This window comes from Littorina saxatilis, linkage group LG7, assembly GCF_037325665.1.
Source record: "Littorina saxatilis isolate snail1 linkage group LG7, US_GU_Lsax_2.0, whole genome shotgun sequence".
Lineage (NCBI taxonomy): Eukaryota > Metazoa > Mollusca > Gastropoda > Littorinimorpha > Littorinidae > Littorina > Littorina saxatilis.
Genome location: NC_090251.1, coordinates 5,798,015 through 5,819,122, shown reverse-complemented (window position 1 = coordinate 5,819,122; position 21,108 = coordinate 5,798,015). Strand labels below are relative to the sequence as shown.

The 21,108-nt window shown below is 45.0% G+C and overlaps 1 protein-coding gene across 6 annotated transcripts in view; it reads left to right on the top strand.

The window, feature by feature from the left end:
- The window catches only part of LOC138970535 (oxysterol-binding protein-related protein 8-like), a 151,230-nt gene that overhangs the window by 13,850 nt on the left and 116,272 nt on the right, over positions 1–21,108 (top strand). For 5 of the 6 annotated variants that reach the window (XR_011456984.1, XM_070342998.1, XM_070342997.1 and 2 more), the window contains exon 3: positions 5,411–5,533. Coding sequence is in view for 5 of the 6 variants with exons in the window: in XM_070342998.1 (XP_070199099.1) it covers positions 5,411–5,533 (123 nt within the window). In the remaining variant the exon portion in view is untranslated. Of the gene's footprint in view, positions 1–1,472; positions 1,610–5,410; positions 5,534–21,108 lie in introns of those variants that run through there. The other variant, XM_070342996.1, reaches the window with a different exon arrangement.

Sequence of the window (21,108 nt, the reverse complement as noted above, 5' to 3'; positions counted from 1 at the left end):
TTATTTAGATTTTAGAAGTTAGGTCTAGCGCCAAAACGCACCACGGTCCGATTGTCTCTGACACAATCCGCAAAATTAATTCTTTGAAAATTGCTCGCTCTTTACGTAGGGCACCTAGGATGTTCCCGTTTGGTGAGCGTTCAAATGGAAGGGTGTTTGTACTGCGTGTAAAAGCCTGACAGTATCTGTGATGGTTTACGGGAGGCGCACTGTGCTCAACACGAGCAATTTTACTTCCCATGCAAGGTGTACGAAATATTTACTCCCTGGCTTGTCCCCTGTTAGTCTTGGTGGTGGAAGGGGTGGAGATGTACTCGTAGATGTAGCGCGAATTTCGGCGTTTGCGCGAGATCACATATTGGTATTATCCCTTCGCCCGCATCTCATTTTTGTGTAAGAGATTTTTACTGGAAGTAAAAAAAATGGGGAGTAAAAATTTCGTGGAGGGAGTAATTTTTTTCGTGCCTTCGGGAGTTCTTTTCTCGTACGAAAGGTGTACTCGGAGTAAGAATTTCGTTCGTTAGGGTGAAGTAGTAATTTATTCGTTTTCTATTCGTCAGGGGAGTAACATTTTTGTACGAAATGTTCACTCGGAACTCACCTGTCGTGGGGAGTCATTTTCTCGTGTAACGGGGGAGTTCTTTTTTCGTACAGAGAGTAACATTTTCGAACAAAATTTTTACTCCGGAGTAAAAATCTCGTGGGAGTAATTTTTTCGTGTTACGTTGGGTCTAAAATATGTTTAACGAGTCATACTACAAAAATATGCGGGACTCACATCATCAAAATAGTGACAACCCACCCCACCCCCCCCACCCCCCCCCCCCCACACACACACACACTGACACACACACGCACACACACACACCGTGACACTGTGACACACACACACACACACACACACACACTCACATACACACTCACACATACACACACATACACACACACTGCACACTCACACACATGATAAAATGAAATGCATGCGGCGCAAGACGCGGCAACAACTGAAGGCAGTTTTGCGTGACTGTCAAAAGCAATTTCAGTAGTAGGCCTACTTTTTTGTGTTCGTTTTAGGACAGGCCGCTTTATGTGTTATTTTGGCAATTAAACTGAAAGAAAAATCTAATCATTCAAACTGCACAATAAAAGGGGAACACGGTAAACTCCCGTCGCCGCTCAAAGAAAAAACACAATCACACGATCAGTCACGGCGCAGGCCGTACGAGTGACATGTCAGAAACTGAGACTGCCATGAAACTGAGTCCCCGTTCCGTCACATTCACGCAAAAATCGCACAAATCACTAGAGTCACCTATTTTTCGAAGAAAATGTTTCCGTTTGCTAGGCAGCAATCCATACTACCCTGTACTCTCCGGTTCTCGGGGGGGAATCTGGAACGATCGATCAAATACTGCGCAGAAACTCCCCTTAGTGAACCCCACTGAAGACGCGCCCCAGTCAGGGCCTCAGATGCGTAGATGTCGCTTGCACAGCGCCTCACTTCCGGGTGGTTAACGCAGTCTCCCCAACCTCTCGTCTGCCAACTTACCATCACAACTTGGCGGCTCATCTCAGACAGCATGACTTTGGTCATCAAGAATATAAACAGGTTGGTGCATCCCTGTTCCTACTCGAAGAAGATCAGATTCTCAAAGTGAAGCGAGCTGATGGCTGCAGAGCAGCGGAATGCTAGCGGTTGATGCAGACGAAAGTTGCATCTTACGTGGGATGCTTTCGTTGAGATGAAGATGAAGTGCTATTTGGGTTCGATCGAAGTCCGTGTGATGTGTCATATATTGAAAACGTGTGATATTTACTTAGCTGTGTGCAGACGTGGCTTTCATGTTTGTGTTGAGAGTACAAGAGTGGTGTACAAATTCCTACGGCATCGAGTGTGGCAGCCAGCTGGTGCAGATATGTCAATGTCACTTGTCAGGCTGTCCGTGCTCTCTTGAGATTCGGCAATGTTATTCAGTCAGATTGCAGACGTTAACGCGTCCAGTCCCTGCTTTGAACTAAAATATTGAAGTTAGACTTTTCTATTTCTCTTTCTCATCGTTGCTCATACGACGGTAAATCCATTTTGCCTTCAATACTTTCAGTACATGAATTATGCAAGGTGGATACAGTCGAAGTACAGGCGCTTGCTCAAAAGCAGGAACAAACACGTACTCTCTCACACACACACACAGTGACACACACACACACACACACATACACAGTGTGTGCATTAATAGTGTATACATTTACTGATTTAGACACACTCTCTGCTAGGCCAAAACTTTTAGCCTTTAATAATGTGCTTGATAATATGTTTTTGGTATTAGATCATAATCACACAGACCAAATTAAGCCCTCTGCAGTAATAGTAGTCATTGCAAAGTCCTCAGTTGACTGTATGCTGAAAGGGTGTTGACTTTGATGTAATGTTTCATTCATCTGTATATATCGCCATGTAAGTTTCATGCCCTTAGCTTAGTGAATAGCTGAATTCCAGAAATATTTTTTATCAGGTTTTTATGGGGTGACAGCTAAACACTAGCGAGCAGCGTGTCACCACACAAAGTTTGTGATATTTCAACGCAAGTGATCCCACCGGCTTTGAATTCGGTCAGCTAGCTCAAACGTGCGTTCAAGTTTTCAAACTGAAACTTTGAAAGAGTGACGTATATTGAGCAGACAGTGGATAAAACACAGATCACTGATCAGAGCTATAATTTTCACTAGAATGTCAGTTGATCACTTGACTTCATTGTTACAACTTGTGCAATACAAGGGTTTATTTGCCTCAGTATTTTTAAATTCAAAGGTGCACAGCTCTTCCACAACCTATCAAAACCCTACAGTTACTTCTAGACATCTCTATTGGAGACAAATGGGCATATAGTCCGACGTGTGCCTGTCAGTTCTGTCCTTCTTATAACACTCAAGGGTGTCAAGGGGTGTCCAGGGGTCGACACTAACTTATTTGGCCTGGGGCCACACTGGCCCCAGAGATGGAAATTGCTGGGGCGGAAAACAAAAATCTGGGGCCCACTCTCAGTATTCACGTGCGGCAATGCATTGTCTGTTTTTCTTCATCGTGCTTCGCTGTCGTAATTTCAATGTCAAATGGTTGAAAGAATTTCCCTGGCTGCATCGGTCTCCTTTTTTCGTTTCTCTCCACCCTGTTCTTCATCTTCATTTCCATGTCTTTTTACACCGGGGATGGGTCGCCACATTTTGCGTTTGGCATTTGAAGGCGATACTTATCTCTCACGCTAAAGAGCGCAATCTGGGAGTTATTTCCCTTGCGGCATTGTCCTTCGACGATTTCAATGTGTTTTTTTCTTGACTGCGGAATTGATCGTAACGCAAATTTCAGTGACGACTTTGACTGGCGATTTTTAGTGATTGGCTCTGGCATTAGAATTTTCGGTTTGTCATTGTTGGAATTTATCCTGGGGCGGAGTGGGCCCCAAGCTTCGGCAATGTTTGGGGCGGAACACAAAACTCTGGGGCGTTCCGCCCCCCGCCCCCGCTAGTGTCGAACCCTGGTGTCAGTTCCTGATTGAGTGGTAATTACTTTGTACTGGAATCCTGGCATGAGCACTCTTCGTTTGTCAAGTACTGGTTTGATGAGGGGTTTACCTTGCAAATTATCAGTATAAGGGATTACGCCAGTATGTTCATGACACTTGTAGTTATAGAAGCATAATATGACATGTTTATGTTAATACTAAGATCCACCCCTTTTTTCCCCAAAGAGAGATGTATCTTGTCTGGACTTAGCTAGAGGCAAGTTTATCATTTTATGCAGTCAGCTCCTAAGAAATTAACTTACTGTACTTAAATGTGGCTTTTATACCCCTGGCATCCAAACAATGCTGTGGAAATGGAATGAGTGCTTTCTTTCATTTTCATTCAGTTTCACTTTTGATTGTAGGATAGATCTGTAAACTGTATGTAAAATTAATAATCTTTGTATCCATAATTGCTATGTGGATTTTAACTTTGAGTCCATGAATGTGTGTTCCGGTAAGTGTTTGAATCTTTGATGAGTTTAAGATCTCTTGACACTCTTGCGTAATCTAAATTAAGTTTACAACAACAACAAAAAGAGAAAAAAAGGTGTTGTTTGTGGAGTGTGCTACATTTCAAGGGTCCGCCCAGGTGGGTGTCTGTGCGAAACTCAGGTGTCAGTGTTTATTCTATTGGGCGCTAAACCACAAGTTTTTATGTGTACCCGTACAGTGTAGCAGTGCATGATTTACCGGCATGCCATGAGCCATTGGTACACACAGTCAAGAATGGTGCATCTGAGTTCTTTTTTCAATGTGCAAGACTCATCATTCCCAGTGTACTTCTGGGTCTTGCCATGCATGCTTTGTTTGCAGGCATGCAATAGGACAGTGTTTTAGCTAGAATACAAACTGAGAACAACAACAAAAATTAACCATAAAGTGATAAACAAGAAAATTACAAGAGGCATTGGCCTTTAACTACTATTTTGTTTTTCGTGTGATGAAGAAAATGAAAAACCTATTTTTTCGGATTACAAGTTACATGAAGTTTAAGTTTTATGCATCACCTTGCAGCTTGCTTCCTTACTTTCGATCATCACACACATACACCTGTATAAAAAATTTTTAGACACAATGACATACACACACTCTGTCTGCCTGTCTATATATTAATAATTATATATATATACATGTGTCATCACCCTGTGTCTATATGAGTCTGTCAAAATCCTGCCGTCAGAAGGAAAACCGAACAAAAACAAATTCAGGGCATAAACATTTAGTGCCAGCTGCCCACAGATTCCGTTCCATATTTATTTGTTGAAGTCAAAATTAATGAAGATAAACTATGGGTGTCAAAGAATAATGATTTCACTAAGCTGTGTATACTGTGTTACGTGTACAGTGGACCTCTCCTTTTAAAAAAAATATCCTCATATGTCCGACGTGGATGTGAGGCCCTGGGTGTACAGTGGACCTCTCCTTTTACGACCTTTAACGATCCGAGAAAATCAGGTCTTAAAATGGAGGTTATTTACTGAGGCACCTGAGAGAGGATGGTCATAGAAAAGAAAAAGTCTTAAATTGGGTGCATCGATTATTTACGTCATGTTTCGTAGCAAGCGTCTTATCGATGCGAAACCTCCAGTGTGCGGTTTTTTTATTGGTTTGAAAAGCTCTGTTTATGTTATGTATTTTTGTGCATGCATGAAAGCTGCACTCAAACACTTGATTTCATAATTAGCTGTCAATCCAGGTGAGACATCCAGTTCAATGTGCTTTTGGTTGGCTTCAGAATTAAGATAATGCAAACAAATTTGACTTTGAATGCATCGTGCAATGTAAGGACCAGCAAGAGTTCAGTCCAGGTGAGACCTCCAGTAAAGGTATTGTTGATTGGTTTCCAGGTGATTGTGGGGACAAGGCAGTGGAATGTGCTGACGAGGCGGACACAGAGATGCAGAAAAGCGAGGGGATGGAGGGGGTGGGTGGAGGAGTTCGTCAACGTCATAATACTCCCCTTGATTCTGGTGAGTAAGCCCTCATGTCAACTCTTCTCATTCTCTTTGTCACATAGCTTATAATGTTGCACATGATATATTCTCATCCTTTCAACAGCCTGTCTCTTTGATCTATGTCACTGTGAGTATGATCAGTATGGGTCAAAGCTTTTATACATGTATACATGTACAGATGTTCGCATAAGTGATATCCTGTGATATACCAGGCAATGCTCTTCTCGCTGTACATTGTCGCTGTCCTCTGCATGAAAAGGTTCTGAGTTCTTGTTATGCCCCATGATATACAGGGGCAATTCCTCCTTGTCGGACCCAACCTCCATTTTGAAGGCCTTAAAGGAGGAATTACCCTATTTGTGTGTTTTTGTTGATAAGGACTTTTGATTTTCCTCAACTTCAAGACTCCCGTCTCTTTTGAGACTATGTATCAGATGTGTCCACCTTGACAGTAACCTGTCAATGGACGCCCACATCAACTCACTCTGCAGAACCGCCTTTCTTGAAATGCGGAGGATTAGCCAAATCAGACACCTTCTTTCCCTCGACGCAACCAAGACACTGGTTTCGGCTTTTATTTTGTCGAGACTGGATTACTGCAACTCGCTCCTAGCCGGCCTCCCAGACGCCAAGCTAGACCGCCTACAGCGCATCATGAACAATGCAGCACGTCTTGTGCTGCGCAAGCGCAAGCGCGACCATGTCACCCCTCTCCTCATGACCCTTCACTGGCTACCAATCAAAGCACGCATTACATATAAAATAGCTACCCTGTGTTACCGTAGCCTTCAAGACTCTGCCCCTTCTTACCTGTCTTCGCTCTTAAAGCCACACGTCCCCACACGCAACCTCAGATCCGCTGACGCAGGGCACCTTGTTGTCCCACGCGTCAAACTGAACGCTTTCGGCAAGCGCGCCTTTACCTACACAGCTCCCTCTATTTGGAACTCTCTGCCCATGTCTGTCCGCCTTTCTACCTCTCTCCCTTCCTTCAAGTCCTCTCTAAAAACACACCTCTTCCGGGAATACTTCAACCCCTAGCCTGTGCGAGTGATTCGATGTTGTCCGTGTGTGTGTTTGTGTGTGTGTGCGAGTGAGCGACACGAGTATATGCGAGTAATTGGTTGTGTGCACTGTTCAGTATTTGCCACATTAAGGAGAGGGGTCGCTTGCCATCGTAGCGCGCTGTGGGCCGGCTGGGGGCGGGTTGCTTGCGAGGGCTGTATTTTGTACATTGATTATTTGATACATGTATAATTATTAAATGCGTCTCCAGGAATATGTTTAGTTTAAATCTTGTGTCGATACTATTTAATTCTGCCTCGCTATTAGCCATTGAGTAAAACTGTTTTATCACCATTGCTTTATTGTTGTTAATTCGTCTCCAGAAATATGTTTTGTTTTAATCTTGTGTCGATACTATTTAACTCTGCCTCGTTATTAGCCATTGAGTATAACTGTTTTATCACCATTGTTTTATTGTTGTTCTTTGGCCATTTACGTTGAATGACTTGTTATACATTGACATTGATAGTTTTATTCTTCTTCTTCTTCGTCGTTCGCTAGATAGTTTTATTATAAGAACCTTTTTTTTTTTTTTTTTAATTCCTATTAACTCGATGTTCTTTAACTATGTTTGTAAATTGTTAGAGGATCTTTTAGTAGAAGTGTTTAACTGTCGAAGCTGCTTTTACCTAAGAGACCGACTGTATATTGTGCTGTTGTACTTGTCAGACTTGATTGTACCAAGTCCTTCACATGTTGTAATGCGCTTAGAGCCAAATATTTTTGTTTTTTGTAAGGGATAGGCGCAATATAAATACACTTTATTATTATTATTATTATTATGTTGGATGTCATAACTCATTGTCTCCCAGGTACGGATATATATATCCGTACCCAGGGTTTAGCCTGGGAGAGAAAGGCAATGGGACATTTGTCCCCTTCAACCAAATTCCGATGGGACATAGTCGAAGGCAAGAAGCGCCAAAGAGGCCTGTACCCGTTTTGACCAAAGATGCAAAAGGGTGCAGTATGGTGCAATCTGAGAATTAGCCGCTATATCGTGTTATCTGTGTGTGTGTGTGTGTGTGTGTGTGTGTTTAATCCGATGTAAAGTGTACATTTGGTGGCGCAGTGGTACGTAATCTCAATGCGCCCTTTGACGCACTGAAGGGAATTGTGATGGGACAATTTCAGATTTAATGCGCCAATGGCGCAGGGCACACTAGTAAATGAAACCCTGCGTACCCACTCATTTGGCTCTGTCTGACAAGGTACGAATATATCCGCTCAGACTGTTAGCTTCAGTCGCTTCCTGTAACGTCCATTTAACGTCCGCATTCCAGCGTGTTGATACACAGTTTCTACACAGTTACTACAATTCTGAGTGACCTGCTGCAGCACAGCTGGTCTCGGCTAAAAAAACTTGGTCAACATAGGTGGGGTAAAAAGTGATAAGGGGGGGAAGGGCACTCTAACAGGTGATGTTTCAAATGTATTGGTGCTTATTTGATTTTAGAATTTCCTCAACAACATTTTAACAGCTCTCACTGGGTACAGGTTGCAGCAATCGAGCGATGTATATAATTCAATGTGAAATGAGTCTCGGCTATTCATGATGAGCTGTTCAGTACTGTCACGTATCTCTAAATAACACCATCACGGTATCCAGTCATCCGGAAGGAAGTCATGTTAATTTGCTGATGTCAAAGAAATTACCAACATGACTGATGTGTCTGACACTTGAATCATCTCTTACGACATTCACGTTCACCAAATTCCGATATCGTGGTGTACTTTGGGATATATATGACATTTCATGGGCAATTAGGTGATTTCACTACCTATTTTATTCATGTTTTTATTACTTAGTTAGTGGAAGAATCTGTTGTAATGTATGTTTGATGGTGTACGCTTTTAATTAAGCGTTGCTGACTATGAATGTAGATGTAAATGCTTGTATAACTGTGTTTTAATTTTAAATGTGTCAAGCGCAAAGAGCATAATTGTAAATTATAATTACATATTCTTACGCCGAATCACATGATTAGCATTGACCCACTTCGATGCATAGGTTATGATAAAAGCTACCCCGTCTAGGTATAAGGGGAGCAACCCCAACTAAAAAAGTGACTGCACCAGCATGACTGACACCCTGGGTTACGTCCCATGTAGCCTACTACGTCATCAATGGTGCTGGTCACGTGATACCCCTTCAATCGACTACTATCACTCAAGGGTGACGGTTGTGTTCGCTTTTGCTCTGGCTGGTTTTGTGTCTACGGCACCCACCGGCCTCGGCCCCCGTCTACTTCTTGCTGGCTTGCAGCTGGTGAGATCGTTCATATTTTCTTGTATGTTTTATTGTTTCTGCTGTGAATTTCGCATGTCCTTTGGACTCTGAAGTTTTCAGCGGTTGTTTGGCTTCCTCACGGTCGCCATTTGCATTAGCACGTTGGCTGGCTTCTGTTGTTTTAGCCGTGTTCGGGCTATTAACGCTGTCGTAGCTTGCTTTGTAGCTGCCGTCGGTAGCTTTTACGTACGTGCTTATCTTTTTTGCTCGCTTGCTTCTGAAATGTTTGTGTCTGTACGGACTTTATTATTTTCAGACTTGTGGCTTCCTCCTTGGTCGCCATTTTTAGCTAGCATGTTGTTGTTATGTTGATTTTTCGTCCGTACTCGGACGCTTAACTCTTCGTATAGCTAGTTGTTTAGCTGCCTTTGGTAGCTCCTAAACTGGTTTTAGCTGCCCTCTTTGCTGGCTTCTGAAAGGCTGGCGTCCTTTCGGACTTTGCTAGTTTCAGTCGTTTTATTATTTTTCTCTCGGTGCTTACTTGGCCGTTAATGAGAATTAGAGGGAGCTAAGGCTGAGGGTTAGGGCTTGGGCCCTGCTAAGCTCTATCCCTCAGCAGCCTCTTATTTTGAAGAACGCCTTTGTCGTTCATGTTGGCACAATTTTAGGCAAGTTTTTACGTTGTTCTGTGCCGTTTTTTATGTTACGGACGATTGGCCGTCTGGCTCTCTGCCGTCCGTTTTGGCCTCCAAGGCTGTCGTTTTACGTCTGTTTCGGCTCCAGAGTCTCGGGCTCTGGGGTCTGCACTTATCTTTTGCTTATTTCCAGAAATAGATTCCCTCGTTCGCGAGGTTTGCCTCGGCGGACTTCGTCGCCAGCTCTGCCCCCCGCCTGGGGGTTAGGCGACGTTCTCTCCTTCAGACGCTGGGTCTTCTCCGGACCAGGCTGCTGTCCACCGCGATGTTTCTGGACGGTCCCTTGGGGATCTTCTTCTCCTCTTCCTGGCCGGCATTGGTTGCCTTCCGCTTGCGGTAGCGCAACAGTGCATGTCCCTCCGGGGATCCGGCCACTTCAAGGTTGGTGTCTGCAGCAGCCGTTTACGGCAGCTGCACTTCCGGTTTCCGGAATCGGATGTTCTCCTGCTAGTGAGCGACTTGCGTTCACGTCGGGTCAGAACCTCTCCGTACTCCAGCAGTCGGTTCCGACAGCTGGGCTTCCTGCTCTGGCAGGAAGTAGGGGTTCACCGGCTAGTGAGCGACTTGCGTTCACGTCCGGACCGAACCCCGCCTTACACCAGCAGTTGTACGCGACAGCTGGGCTTCCGGCTCCGGCCGGAAGCAGTGGTTCTTCCGCTCGTGCGCAGCCTGCTGTCACGTCCGGTGCGTCCCACATCTTACGTCAGCAGTCGTCCGCGACAGCTGCTTCCGGCTCAGGCCGGAAGTAAAAGGCTCACTGGCTAGTGTTCGGACTGCGTTCACGTCCGGTTTGAGCCTTGCCTTACGTCAGCAGTCGTCCGCGGCAGCTGCGCTTCCGGTTCCGGCCGGGAGTGTAGGTTCACCGGCAGTGCACAGGCCGCTGTCACGTCCGGTTTGGGCCTTACCCTACGTCAGCAGTCGTCAACGTCAGCTGGGCTTCCGGTTCCGGCCGGAAGTGTAGGTTCACTGGTTAGTGCTCAGGTTGCTGTCACTTCTGGTTCGAGCCTTTACCTACTTCAGCAGTTGTCCGCGACAGCGCCGCTTCTGGTTACGGCCGGAAGCGTAGGTTCACTGGTTAGTGTACAGACTGCTGTCACGTCCGGTTTCGAGCCTTGCCCTACGCGACGGCTGTGCTTCCAGTTCCGGCTGGAGGTATCGGTTCACTGGTTAGTGCACAGGCTACTGGCACGTTCAGTTCGAACCTTGCCTTACGGCGGTGGTCGTACGCGACCTCTGCGCTTCTGGCTCCGGCCGGAAGTGGGGGCTCACTGGATAGTGGACCTGCTATGGTCCCATCTGGTTTGAGTCTGGTTTTTTCGTCAGCAGTGCCCTTTGGGCTTGCAGGCTCCCTGCCTCAGGCGGATTAGCAGCTACCACACACTTCGGTAGTGGGTTCTGCCGTTCTCCTCACTTCCTGTGCCTTTGGTCTTCGACGCCTCTCATCCTCCTCTTAGTCAGGGGTGAAGTTTGGCCGTTGACCTGCAGGAAAGGGGGCTTCAGGCTCCGGCCTTCCCAGCTTCGGGACATTAGCGGCTCAGAGGAGGTTGCCTTTGCCCAAGATGTCCCGGAATTTGCTGTCGTCTTTTGCCCCTCTGCGTGCACCTTTGCCGGTCACGCCGGAACTTCTTCTTTGGGGAACGTTTTGAGTCCCCTGCTCTCTGAGCAGACTCTCTTCCCCTCTGAGGAAGTGGGCAGACAGCTTTTGGAACTTGCTTCCATCTCGGAGACACTCCTTACGGAGTTCTTTGCGCCCTTTACTCTCAGTTTAGAGCAGGACGCAGGGGATGCTTTCTCCACTTTTGCTAGGGCGAATTTAGAACGGAGAAGTCCTTCCTCTCTGCACAATGCCCATACGGTCATGTACAGACGGGACTTGTTCCTCGCCCATTCCTAGTTTGTGAGGAATCAATGAGACACCCTTAGTTCTTCACCCTCGGTGGATGGGTCTCTCTTCGGCCTCCTGGCCTCTAAGGCCTCCTGGCCTTCAAGTCCTCCTGGTCTCTGAAGCCTCCTGGTCTCTTAGGCCTCCTGGCCCCCAAGGCCTCCTGGCCTCTAGGGCCTCCCGGCCTCCAAGGCCTCCAAGGCCTCCTGGCCTCTGAGGCCTCCTGGTCTCCAAGGCCTCCATGGCCTCCAAGGCCTCCTGGCCTCTTAGGCCTCCTGGCCTCTAAGGTCTCCTTGCTTCCAAGGCCTCCGGGCCTCCTGGTCTCCAAGGCCTCCTGGCCTCTGAGGCCTCCTGGTCTCCAAGGCCTCCTGGCCTCTTAGGCCTCCTGGCCTCTAAGGTCTCCTGGCTTCCAAGGCCTCCTGGCCTCCTGGTCTCCAAGGCCTCCTGGCCTCCGGGCCTCCAAGGCCTCCTGGCCTCTTAAGTCTCCTGGCTTCCAAGGCCTCCCTGGCCTCCTGGCCTCCAAGGAGATATAGATGTGTAGGGACCTTCAGGTCTCTTCTTTTGCTCTCCAAGCTTTGAAGCAGCAAAACGGGCTCTACCTAAGCAGACTCAGCTTTTTCAGGCTAAGTCCTCAGCTCAGGTTTATCCGGAGAGGTTCTTCCTTGCACAGACGTCTTAGTCTGTATTTTTTGGGAACAACAGCCTGCATTAGGGCATCCGGGTTTTTCAGCCTCGGCTGGTGCAACAGCCATTTCATCCGTTGGTGGTGGTGGTTGTTGTCTACTCTTTTGGACTTGGTCCTAGTGGGCTTTTCGCCGATTTTGACTCTGTCTTTCTCTAGCGATCGGACTTGTTCTGGTGTTTCGTCCAAACTTAAGGTTTACTTGAGGTGGCCTCGGAGGTTACATTCAGATTTTACTGAGTTTGCATTGGTTTTAGCAATGCATGGTGAGGGGTCATTCTTGTGGCCTATCACTTTTCTCAGCTTTATTGGCTAAACCTCCCCTTTCGGTAGAGGTCTAGTTAATTTTCTGGTTTCTTGGTGCGGGCTTTCAGCCCAGCATCTTTGATGGCGGGTCTACGGGCGTTACGGCTCTCAGCCTTAGCCCGTGTAATAGTCTCCTGCCTGGCATGGGCGACTACGGTCTCCGTGTCTCTAGATTTTGTGTCTTCCTCTTTTCCCTCATCCTGCCAGGAGGCGGGTCGGGTCGACTTCCGGTGGGGTGGGTTGCCTGTTACGGTCACCCTTCTACCGCTGGCAACTATTACGGACTCTTGCCTGTTGTGTTCCGTGTCTGATTCTCGGTTCTGAGGTATCAGACGTGTTTGGTTTTTCAGCCAGACTCAGGAATTTTCTGGGCTCGGTCGGCCGCGAAATTTCTTCGGGCCCTTCTTCTTGTGAACTCTCGTTCAGGGAGTCTTAAGGCTGGTTAGCTTCACAGTTTTCTGTTTTTCCTTTCCAGCCTCGTTTCTGTTTTGGGTTTTTGATTTTCTTTCGTTTACCTACAAGCAGACTGCTTTGTGATCACTCTGACTTTAGTCATTTTGGTTAGAGTCACCGGTCACATCAGGCTTTGGCCATCGCGTTCTCCGCTCTGCTGGCGGCTTACACTTTTCGTAGGCCGCTTCTTCCTCTGTTTACCTCCCTCTGTGCTTCTGCATGGTCTGGTAGTGGACTTCTGGTGACCGTCTCTTCTGAGTTTTTTCTTTGAGTTTGACTCTGGTTTTTTGTACTCAGACGTCTCTCTCTCTTTCTAGGAAACAGGTCACTCCTCTCTGGAGCTGACCGTTATCTCTCCGGCCTTTCGGGCCTCTCTCCATGCCAAGGCTTTTTCTTTGGCATGATTGTCTTACGGTCCTGGGGAAGGTTGGTGCTTTTCATTTATGATCGGTCAACCTTACGCTTGTCGTTTCCAGGGTTTTTGGCTTTTCCTTCCAATAGTAAGGGGGGGGGGGGGGGCAGCTTGTCTGCCCCTCTACTCGGCTCGGGTTATTCAAGACTTGAGCCCCTTTATGGTTCAGGAGATGGCAAGAAGTGCTGAGCACAGCTTACGGGCTCTCTGATGCTGTCTTTCGCTTTTTTGCCTGAGCGGCATTGCGACTGTCATTTAGGTTGGTTCTCGGTCCTCGTTCTGTCTTTTGGCAGTGGGCCAGTTCCTGGCAAGGGTTTTAGAGTGAGCTAGATGTTTTCTTTCTCACCGGCTCTTTCCCTGATGTTTGGCAGTGGGCCAGTTTTTTGGCGAGGGATTCTCTTCCCCTCCGCCTTGGCGTAGCTTTCGGCTATCTTTCCCCTAGGCTCAGCCCGAGCTCTTTTTCCAGGGCCTGGGCCTCCTCCTCGGCCGTTTTACGGTCTGGGAGGTTGGATGATGTCCTGCACACAGCTTACTGGTGCTCGGCTTTTGTCTTTATCAGTTTAATAGGGAGACATTGCTGCCTTCTGGCAGTATGGATCTATCTGTAACGATGGATCTAGGTCCCTTCCTGCTTTGGTGGCAGCGGGACAATGCCTCTCCAGATTTTAAGAGTGGGTTTGAACTTCTTTGATCTTACCCACCGCCTGGTTGGAGTTATCTGCTAATCATGTGATTCGGCGTAAGAATATGTAATTATAATCGAAAATTTTTATCTAAATTTTGATTTGATTAATATACTTACCCGAATCACATGGGTAATTCCCTCCCTCCTGCCCCGCACGATTTTTGATGTTCAATTAGTCGATTGAAGGGGTATCACGTGACCAGCACCATTGATGACGTAGTAGGCTACATGGGACGTAACCCAGGGTGTCAGTCATGCTGGTGCAGTCACTTTTTTAGTTGGGGTTGCTCCCCTTATACCTAGACGGGGTAGCTTTTATCATAACCTATGCATCGAAGTGGGTCAATGCTAATCATGTGATTCGGGTAAGTATATTAATCAAATCAAAATTTAGATAAAAATTTTCGAGTTATGATGTTGCGCTATATAAATTCTCAATTATTATTATTATTATTCTGAAACTTTCTTTTCTGTTGTGTATCAAGGGACATTTTTTTGGAAAGGTTAGTAAGACTGGAGTTGTTTTGGTTTATTTATCAGTACTGGAACATGTTTTAATTGTTTGTGTGTGTGTTTGTAAGGGGGGTGGGGGATTCTGTGTTGTCCCTTTCACTGTATAAACACTATTTTATGTACAATCAGAGACTATGTTATAGCTTACAAGCGTGACATGACCTTTCAGTTGATTCAAAAGAAGTGCTTCATGTATCAGAAAGCTCTGCAATGTGAGACTGAGAGAGCACAGTCTGTCATGTGACCTGAAGTAAAATCCACAAGAGAATCGTTGATTGGATTTCGCGGGTCCAGGGAATCTTTTTACTGTTGAGCGCCATGCATTTTGTATGAGGCAGGAACGTGAGCGGAGCGGTGGTCACTTTTTATGAGCCCCCATCAAGTGTCGGACCCCAAGTCCCCAATTGGAAGTTATTTTGGGCCGGGAGAGAAGTAACGTTTTCCATTCACTGGGTAAAGTTGAAGAACTATGTGTACCAAATTCAAGGAAGTTGTTGGTTTAAACAGTATTTTAAACGCATACTTTTTTTTTTTAATCCATGGAGTTTATGATTAATTAAAGAGCACGAAAAGATAAACTTATCATGAAGTTGTTGCATGGTAAAAACTTAGAAGACGGAGATAACCGTTCAGTCAGACCTGCCTAGAACGACCACCCCAAAGCGTCCCAGACAGGCGTTTTTTGTGTGTATGAAATTCACCTTTCAAATGCAACCACCTGTCCATAGCGTCCATTTTTGATCAGTTCCTTGGGTGGTCGTTATTGGTAGGTTTGACCGTAGTAGTCGGTTGAAATGTGGTCAAGTCGTTGTGAATACTGGGCGATATAGTTTTGACTGACTAATATGCATAAGTTTAGTTCCACCGAGTGGCTTGCGGAGGACGTTTTTAATTATTTAAAAAAAAAAGCTGAGCAACTTTTATACAGTGCTAAAGAAGTGGGTGCACGTTTTTGTCACATAAGACATAAGATAATTTATTGTTCATACAGTTAAACAATGGATGGAAAAGTGTGATTCACCTTGCAAATTCCGTGTCACTGCATTCGTCGGTCTGGTTCTGTCCTATGAGCGTGACAGTTTTAAAAAGCTCAAACGAATATATTAAAATGTGACATTGAGCGCCACTGGGTCTCGTTTCGGGTAATAATGTCAGGGTTTTTCCTCTTGATTTGTCAACATGCACATATATTAAGATTGTAAGGCGCTTAGAACTATTTTAGGATTTGCGCCCTATGAATACCCTTATTATTATTATTATTTATGTTAAGCCAAGCTTCTGGTACCTAACCACGGAGATTAGCCATGTAGGAGGACCTTCCCTGAACTAATTAATGATTTTATCTCACAGTCCTGTGATGGGTTACACTGGAAGGAAGCCGGTATTTTAAAAAAGACAAGGGTGAAACTACACTGTCCCCAACCACCTCTATCCGTCAACAGTCTGCCATTCATAGTCTGGCCGAGGGGCAGGTGGCGCACGTTTTTTAATTATTTTTAAAATATCAAGGCAACTTTTGTGTAGCGCTCAAGAAGAAAAGTTGTTCAGGACGATTGGTAGTATCTTCTGTAAAACTGGCTTGTATCCAGCTTTCGCAGTTTGAGCCCTGTATTACTATATATATTACAATATACATGACGAATCAATTTTCGTCTTCTTCTTCTGCGTTCGTGGGCTGAAACTCCCACGTACACTCGTGTGTTTGTTTTTTTTGCACGAGTGGAATTTTACGTGTATGACCGTTTTTTACCCCGCCATTTAGGCATGCCATACGCCGTTTTCGGAGGAAGCATGCTGGGTATTTTCGTGTTTCTATAACCCACCGAACTCTGACATGGATTACAGGATCTTTTTCGTGCGCACTTGGTCTTGTGCTTGCGTGTACACACGGGGGTGTTCGGACACCGAGGAGAGTCTGCACACAAAGTTGACTATGAGAAATAAATCTCTCGCCGAACGTAGGGACGAACTCACGCTGACAGCGGCCAACTGGATACAAATCCAGCGCGCTACCGACTGAGCTACTTCCCCGCCCCAATTTTCGTAAAATCTGGTAATCGTGACAGCCATTTCCCGCTCTGTGTCGGATGTCAAACGCATAATTTATACACGGCCGGAGCTCTTATACAAGTAATGAGGGATTATATATATATATATATATATATATATGCGACCTACATGAATGTTCCGAGTTCACTGTACGTGGATTACGTTCAGTTTATGTGGGTGTATGAATGCACGTCTTTGTGTGCAAGCGCGCGCCTCTCTCTCTCTCTCTCCCCTCTCTCTCTCTCTCTCTCTCTCTCTCTCTCTCTCTCTCTCTCTCTCTCTCTCTCTCTCTCTCTCTCTCTCTCTCTCTCTCTCTCTCTCTCTCTCTCTTTTTCGTTGATTCGTTGTATAGTTCTTTGAGCTCAAAGCGGGTTAGTATCTCTGAAGTATTGCATTAGTTTTACTCGGACATTTGCCTTTGAACAGCATGTCTGTGATATTGATCAGTAAGTAAATCCCCGCCCTTTGAAAGAACTCTTTAGCCTTTGGTAGTTTGGAGATAGATGGCTTTTTGGAAAATGATATTCGCGCTTATACTTTCTTTCTGTGAAGTAACACTACTTGCTGAGTTTGATATAACGGAAAATCGATTGTAATCTTTCTAAAGCTTGGTAGTGTATATGTCGTGCCGAATTCACGGAATTGCCGAATTCGCGGAATCGGCAACATGTTTGGCCATATCGCGTAATAGGCAACACGTTGTCCATTTCACGAAATCGGCAGCGTTTTGCCGAAAAGGCGTAAAGGCCTCTAAAACTTGCCCATTTCGCGAAATCGGCAGCCTATTAGTATTACGCGGAATAGGTAGCCGATTACGCGTAATAGGCAAGTTGCCCATTTCGTAAAATCGGCAATAGTGAAAAGCTTCGTGCGGCAAGCTTCAACAAGCTGACTTCGCGAAGTCGACTCTGCTCAATTATTGTGAGGCCTAAGGCAACAATCAGCTTGATTAGAATGGTCTCATCACCATATATGCGATTTGCTGCGTGGATGCCTGTCCAGATGCGCTCAGATGACAAGATAAGGATATTAATCAGCTTTAGGATTAGTTCTTCCCTATCTATTGCGTCTTTGGTTGTTGTAATGGATTCGCTGCTGGTTTTCAGCTGTTTCCATCGGCCAGAAATAACTCTTGTCCGGCGCATTACTCTCTAATCATGAGAGTCTGCCTGTTTGTCCCATGACTGTGGGATGCAATCAAACCCGACAGCGCAAGCTGGCCACTGGACGATTTCTCGCTTGGATGATTGACCAGATGTGTGCAGATGTGGGATTAGAATGGAGCCTGTTTTTTTTTAAGATCTAACAAAATTGGACAGGTCTTTCATGGGTAGGAGTCTTACAATGGAAATACATTTAAAGAGGTTGTGGACAAAAAGTCAGGAAATGTGGCTTTTTTAAAGTCTTATAAGGTAGGGAAGTCTGAAATTCAAGGTTTATGAAGAACAAGAACTTATTTCGCCATATAGTATAACAAGCCAATGGTATTTGTTGTAGAATAGCGGTTCCATTGTAGTAGTAATTTATCCCGTAATAAAGTCGCTGCTTGTTTTCACTCGATTCTACCGCCAAGAAATAACGAATACCCGGTTTATACTCTCTATAATCTCCGAGAGGGTCTTTCCGAAGAGTATGGCTGTCAGATGCAATCAACACAACCCACCCCCCCCCCCCCCCCCCCCCCCCCCGCGGGTTAGGGGGAAGAATTTACCCGATGCTCCCCAGCATGTCGTAAGAGGCGACTAACGGATTCTGTTTCTCCTTTTACCCTTGTTAAGTGTTTCTTGTATAGAATATAGTCAATGTTTGTAAAGAATTTAGTCAAGCAGTATGTAAGAAATGTTAAGTCCTTTGTACTGGAAACTTGCATTCTCCCAGTAAGGTAATATATTGTACTACGTTGCAAGCCCCTGGAGCAATATTTTTGAGTCACTTGAGAAAATGTGACTCTATGTAATCGGTCAGTGTTAGTCTGTCCGGCCGTCCGGCCGGCCGTCCGTAGACACCACCTTAACGTTGGACTTTTCTCGGAAACTATCAAAGCGATCGGGCTCATATTTTGTTTAGTCGTGACCTCCAATGACCTCTACACTTTAACGATGGTTTCGTTGACCTTTGACCTTTTTCAAGGTCACAGGTCAGCGTCAAAGGAAAAATTAGACATTTTATATCTTTGACAAAGTTCATCGGATGTGATTGAAACTTTGTAGGATTATTCTTTACATCAAAGTATTTACATCTGTAGCCTTTTACGAACGTTATCAGAAAAACAAGGGAGATAACTAGCCTTTTCTGTTCGGCAACACACAACTTAACGTTGGGCTTTTCTCGGAAACTATAAAAGTGACCGGGCTCAAATTTTATGTGAACGTGACTCCCAGTGACCTCTACACTTTGACGTCTGCTTTGGTGACCTTTGACCTTTTTCAAGGTCACAGGTATGCTTCAGGTATGCATTGTGTTGTGAATAGCAATTTCTTCCTGTCCATCTGATGCCTCATATAATATTCAGAACTGCGAAAGTGACTCGATCGAGCGTTTGCTCTTCTTGTTGATTAGTGCTTTTGTGAACAAGAAACAATTGACAAGTGGCTCTATCCCATCTCCCCCCTTTCCCTGTCGCGATATAACCTTCGTGGTTGAAAACGACGTTAAACACCAAATAAAAAAAAAGAATCAACACAAACAGGACTGATGGGTTTCCAGATGCGCCGCGCACGTGTAATAGGATTAGATATGGTCTAAGCGTTGAATATGTGATTATTTGACGGTTTTGACAACATGCACAAGACATTTGGGGTGGTATGGGGGAAATGATATAATATTATGCAGTTTGTGTCTATTAATAGTACAGACGAAGCTGTCAATAGTGACCATTCAAGGCAACGACCAAAAGTAGTCGCTGCAGACAAGTGGTCGCTTTGGAAAGGTGAATTATTATGTAGGGGAAGCAGCGTTCATTCTAAATTGGACGCTTAAAACGGACTAGTTTCTGTCGACAGCCAAAGCTGTTATCACACAACATTTGTTGTATATGACAGTTAAGACTGTATTTGTTACATTTTAGCAGTGTTGACACCGTTTTTCTACTGCCAACAATAAATAATAGCAAAATCTCACTTTTCTTTTGCGCAAGTCCCGATAACAGTTCCACGCGCTTTTCAATTCCAATACAAAAAAACCATAACAAACCAGACACATAGAAATGTAGCTCAAAGTATGGTAGCAACAAGACTAAGCACAGTCTACAACAGCACACACACATCCCGCAGTGGGGCACTGCGGTTATGAAATTAAAGGCACCTCCTGTTTTTGGAACCGCAGGAGCTTTCTAGTTTGCTGTTAGGTAGATTTTTGGTTCCTCTTTCCTGTCATGCTCTCTTTTTCTTCATGAATTCTTTTCTTTTTTCTGCCTTCTTGCTCATTCACCTGTATTTTTTCCAAAAATCTCTTCTCTTGCCGCTTGTCTCGCGATTCATGTATAGTTTAATCTGTTAGTGTTCTGATGTAAGTCCAGCAGTAGATAGGTTAAGCCTATTTTAACATACTGGAAACTGGTAATCTTCCAGTAGGTATTAATTTAGTTTTACTAAAGCCTGCTGGGACACAAGTAATGGGTTAGTGCATTTGTAAACAGGAATCGCTTGACAAGTGGCCCCCTTCATCCCCCCCTTCCTCGTCCTGATATGGCTCTGCGTAGTCGGCTGGACGTTAAGCAACAAATAAACAAACAAACAAACAAACCACACACACAAAAACAATCATCGGAGAAAAAATGCAAGAATGCGTGCTTAAAATAAACATTCAATATAAACACACACACACACACACTTGAAACTCATTATTGCCGAATTCGCGGATTGGCAACTTGCCCATTACGGGTATTCGACTGCCGATTCCGCGTTATAGGCTGCCGATTTCGCGAAATGGGCAAGTTTTTGAGGCCTCTACGCGTTTTTGGCAAAACGCTGCTGATTTCGCGAAATGGGCATAAACGTTGCCGATTCCGCGAATTCGGCGATTACGAGTCAGGCACGACATATACACTGTTTAATGTACTGTACATTTTGTTGGAATTCACCAGTTTTGAAAAAGAAGTGTAGTTGGATTTTGTTGTGGTGTGTGTGTGTGTTCGTTTATCGACCTGGTGAAAGCCAGGTGAAAGCCTTCAATCAAAGTTAGCGTAAACACTGACTGTACACTACAGAATATTCATGTTACTATGGCCGGGTGGAAATTGTGGCGATACTTCTGAGAGGACAGACAGATCTTTACAGTGGAGGCAAAGAACAAAGTACGAACAATCTTAAGAAATGCAGACAAACCAAGAGCAACGATTTCTTCTCTTTATTTAATAAATATTTATAGGAAGGATAAACCAAAGGGGAAACACGTGCGTACTTGCTTACCTAATCGTTAATGCATATCTTTAACAGTAGCGTGCTGCTTCTCACTTCCTAACTATCTCTGTTTCCCTTGAATGAGAAAACTTCTGGGTTGTTTTGTGTCAGTTTGTGGACAAGTCGTTATAAACTGCAGCTGACATTGCGTGATTTTCCTGTCTTCTTCGCTTGTCAACTGTCACGATTTCTGTAATTCAACTAGGTCTGGTGAGAGA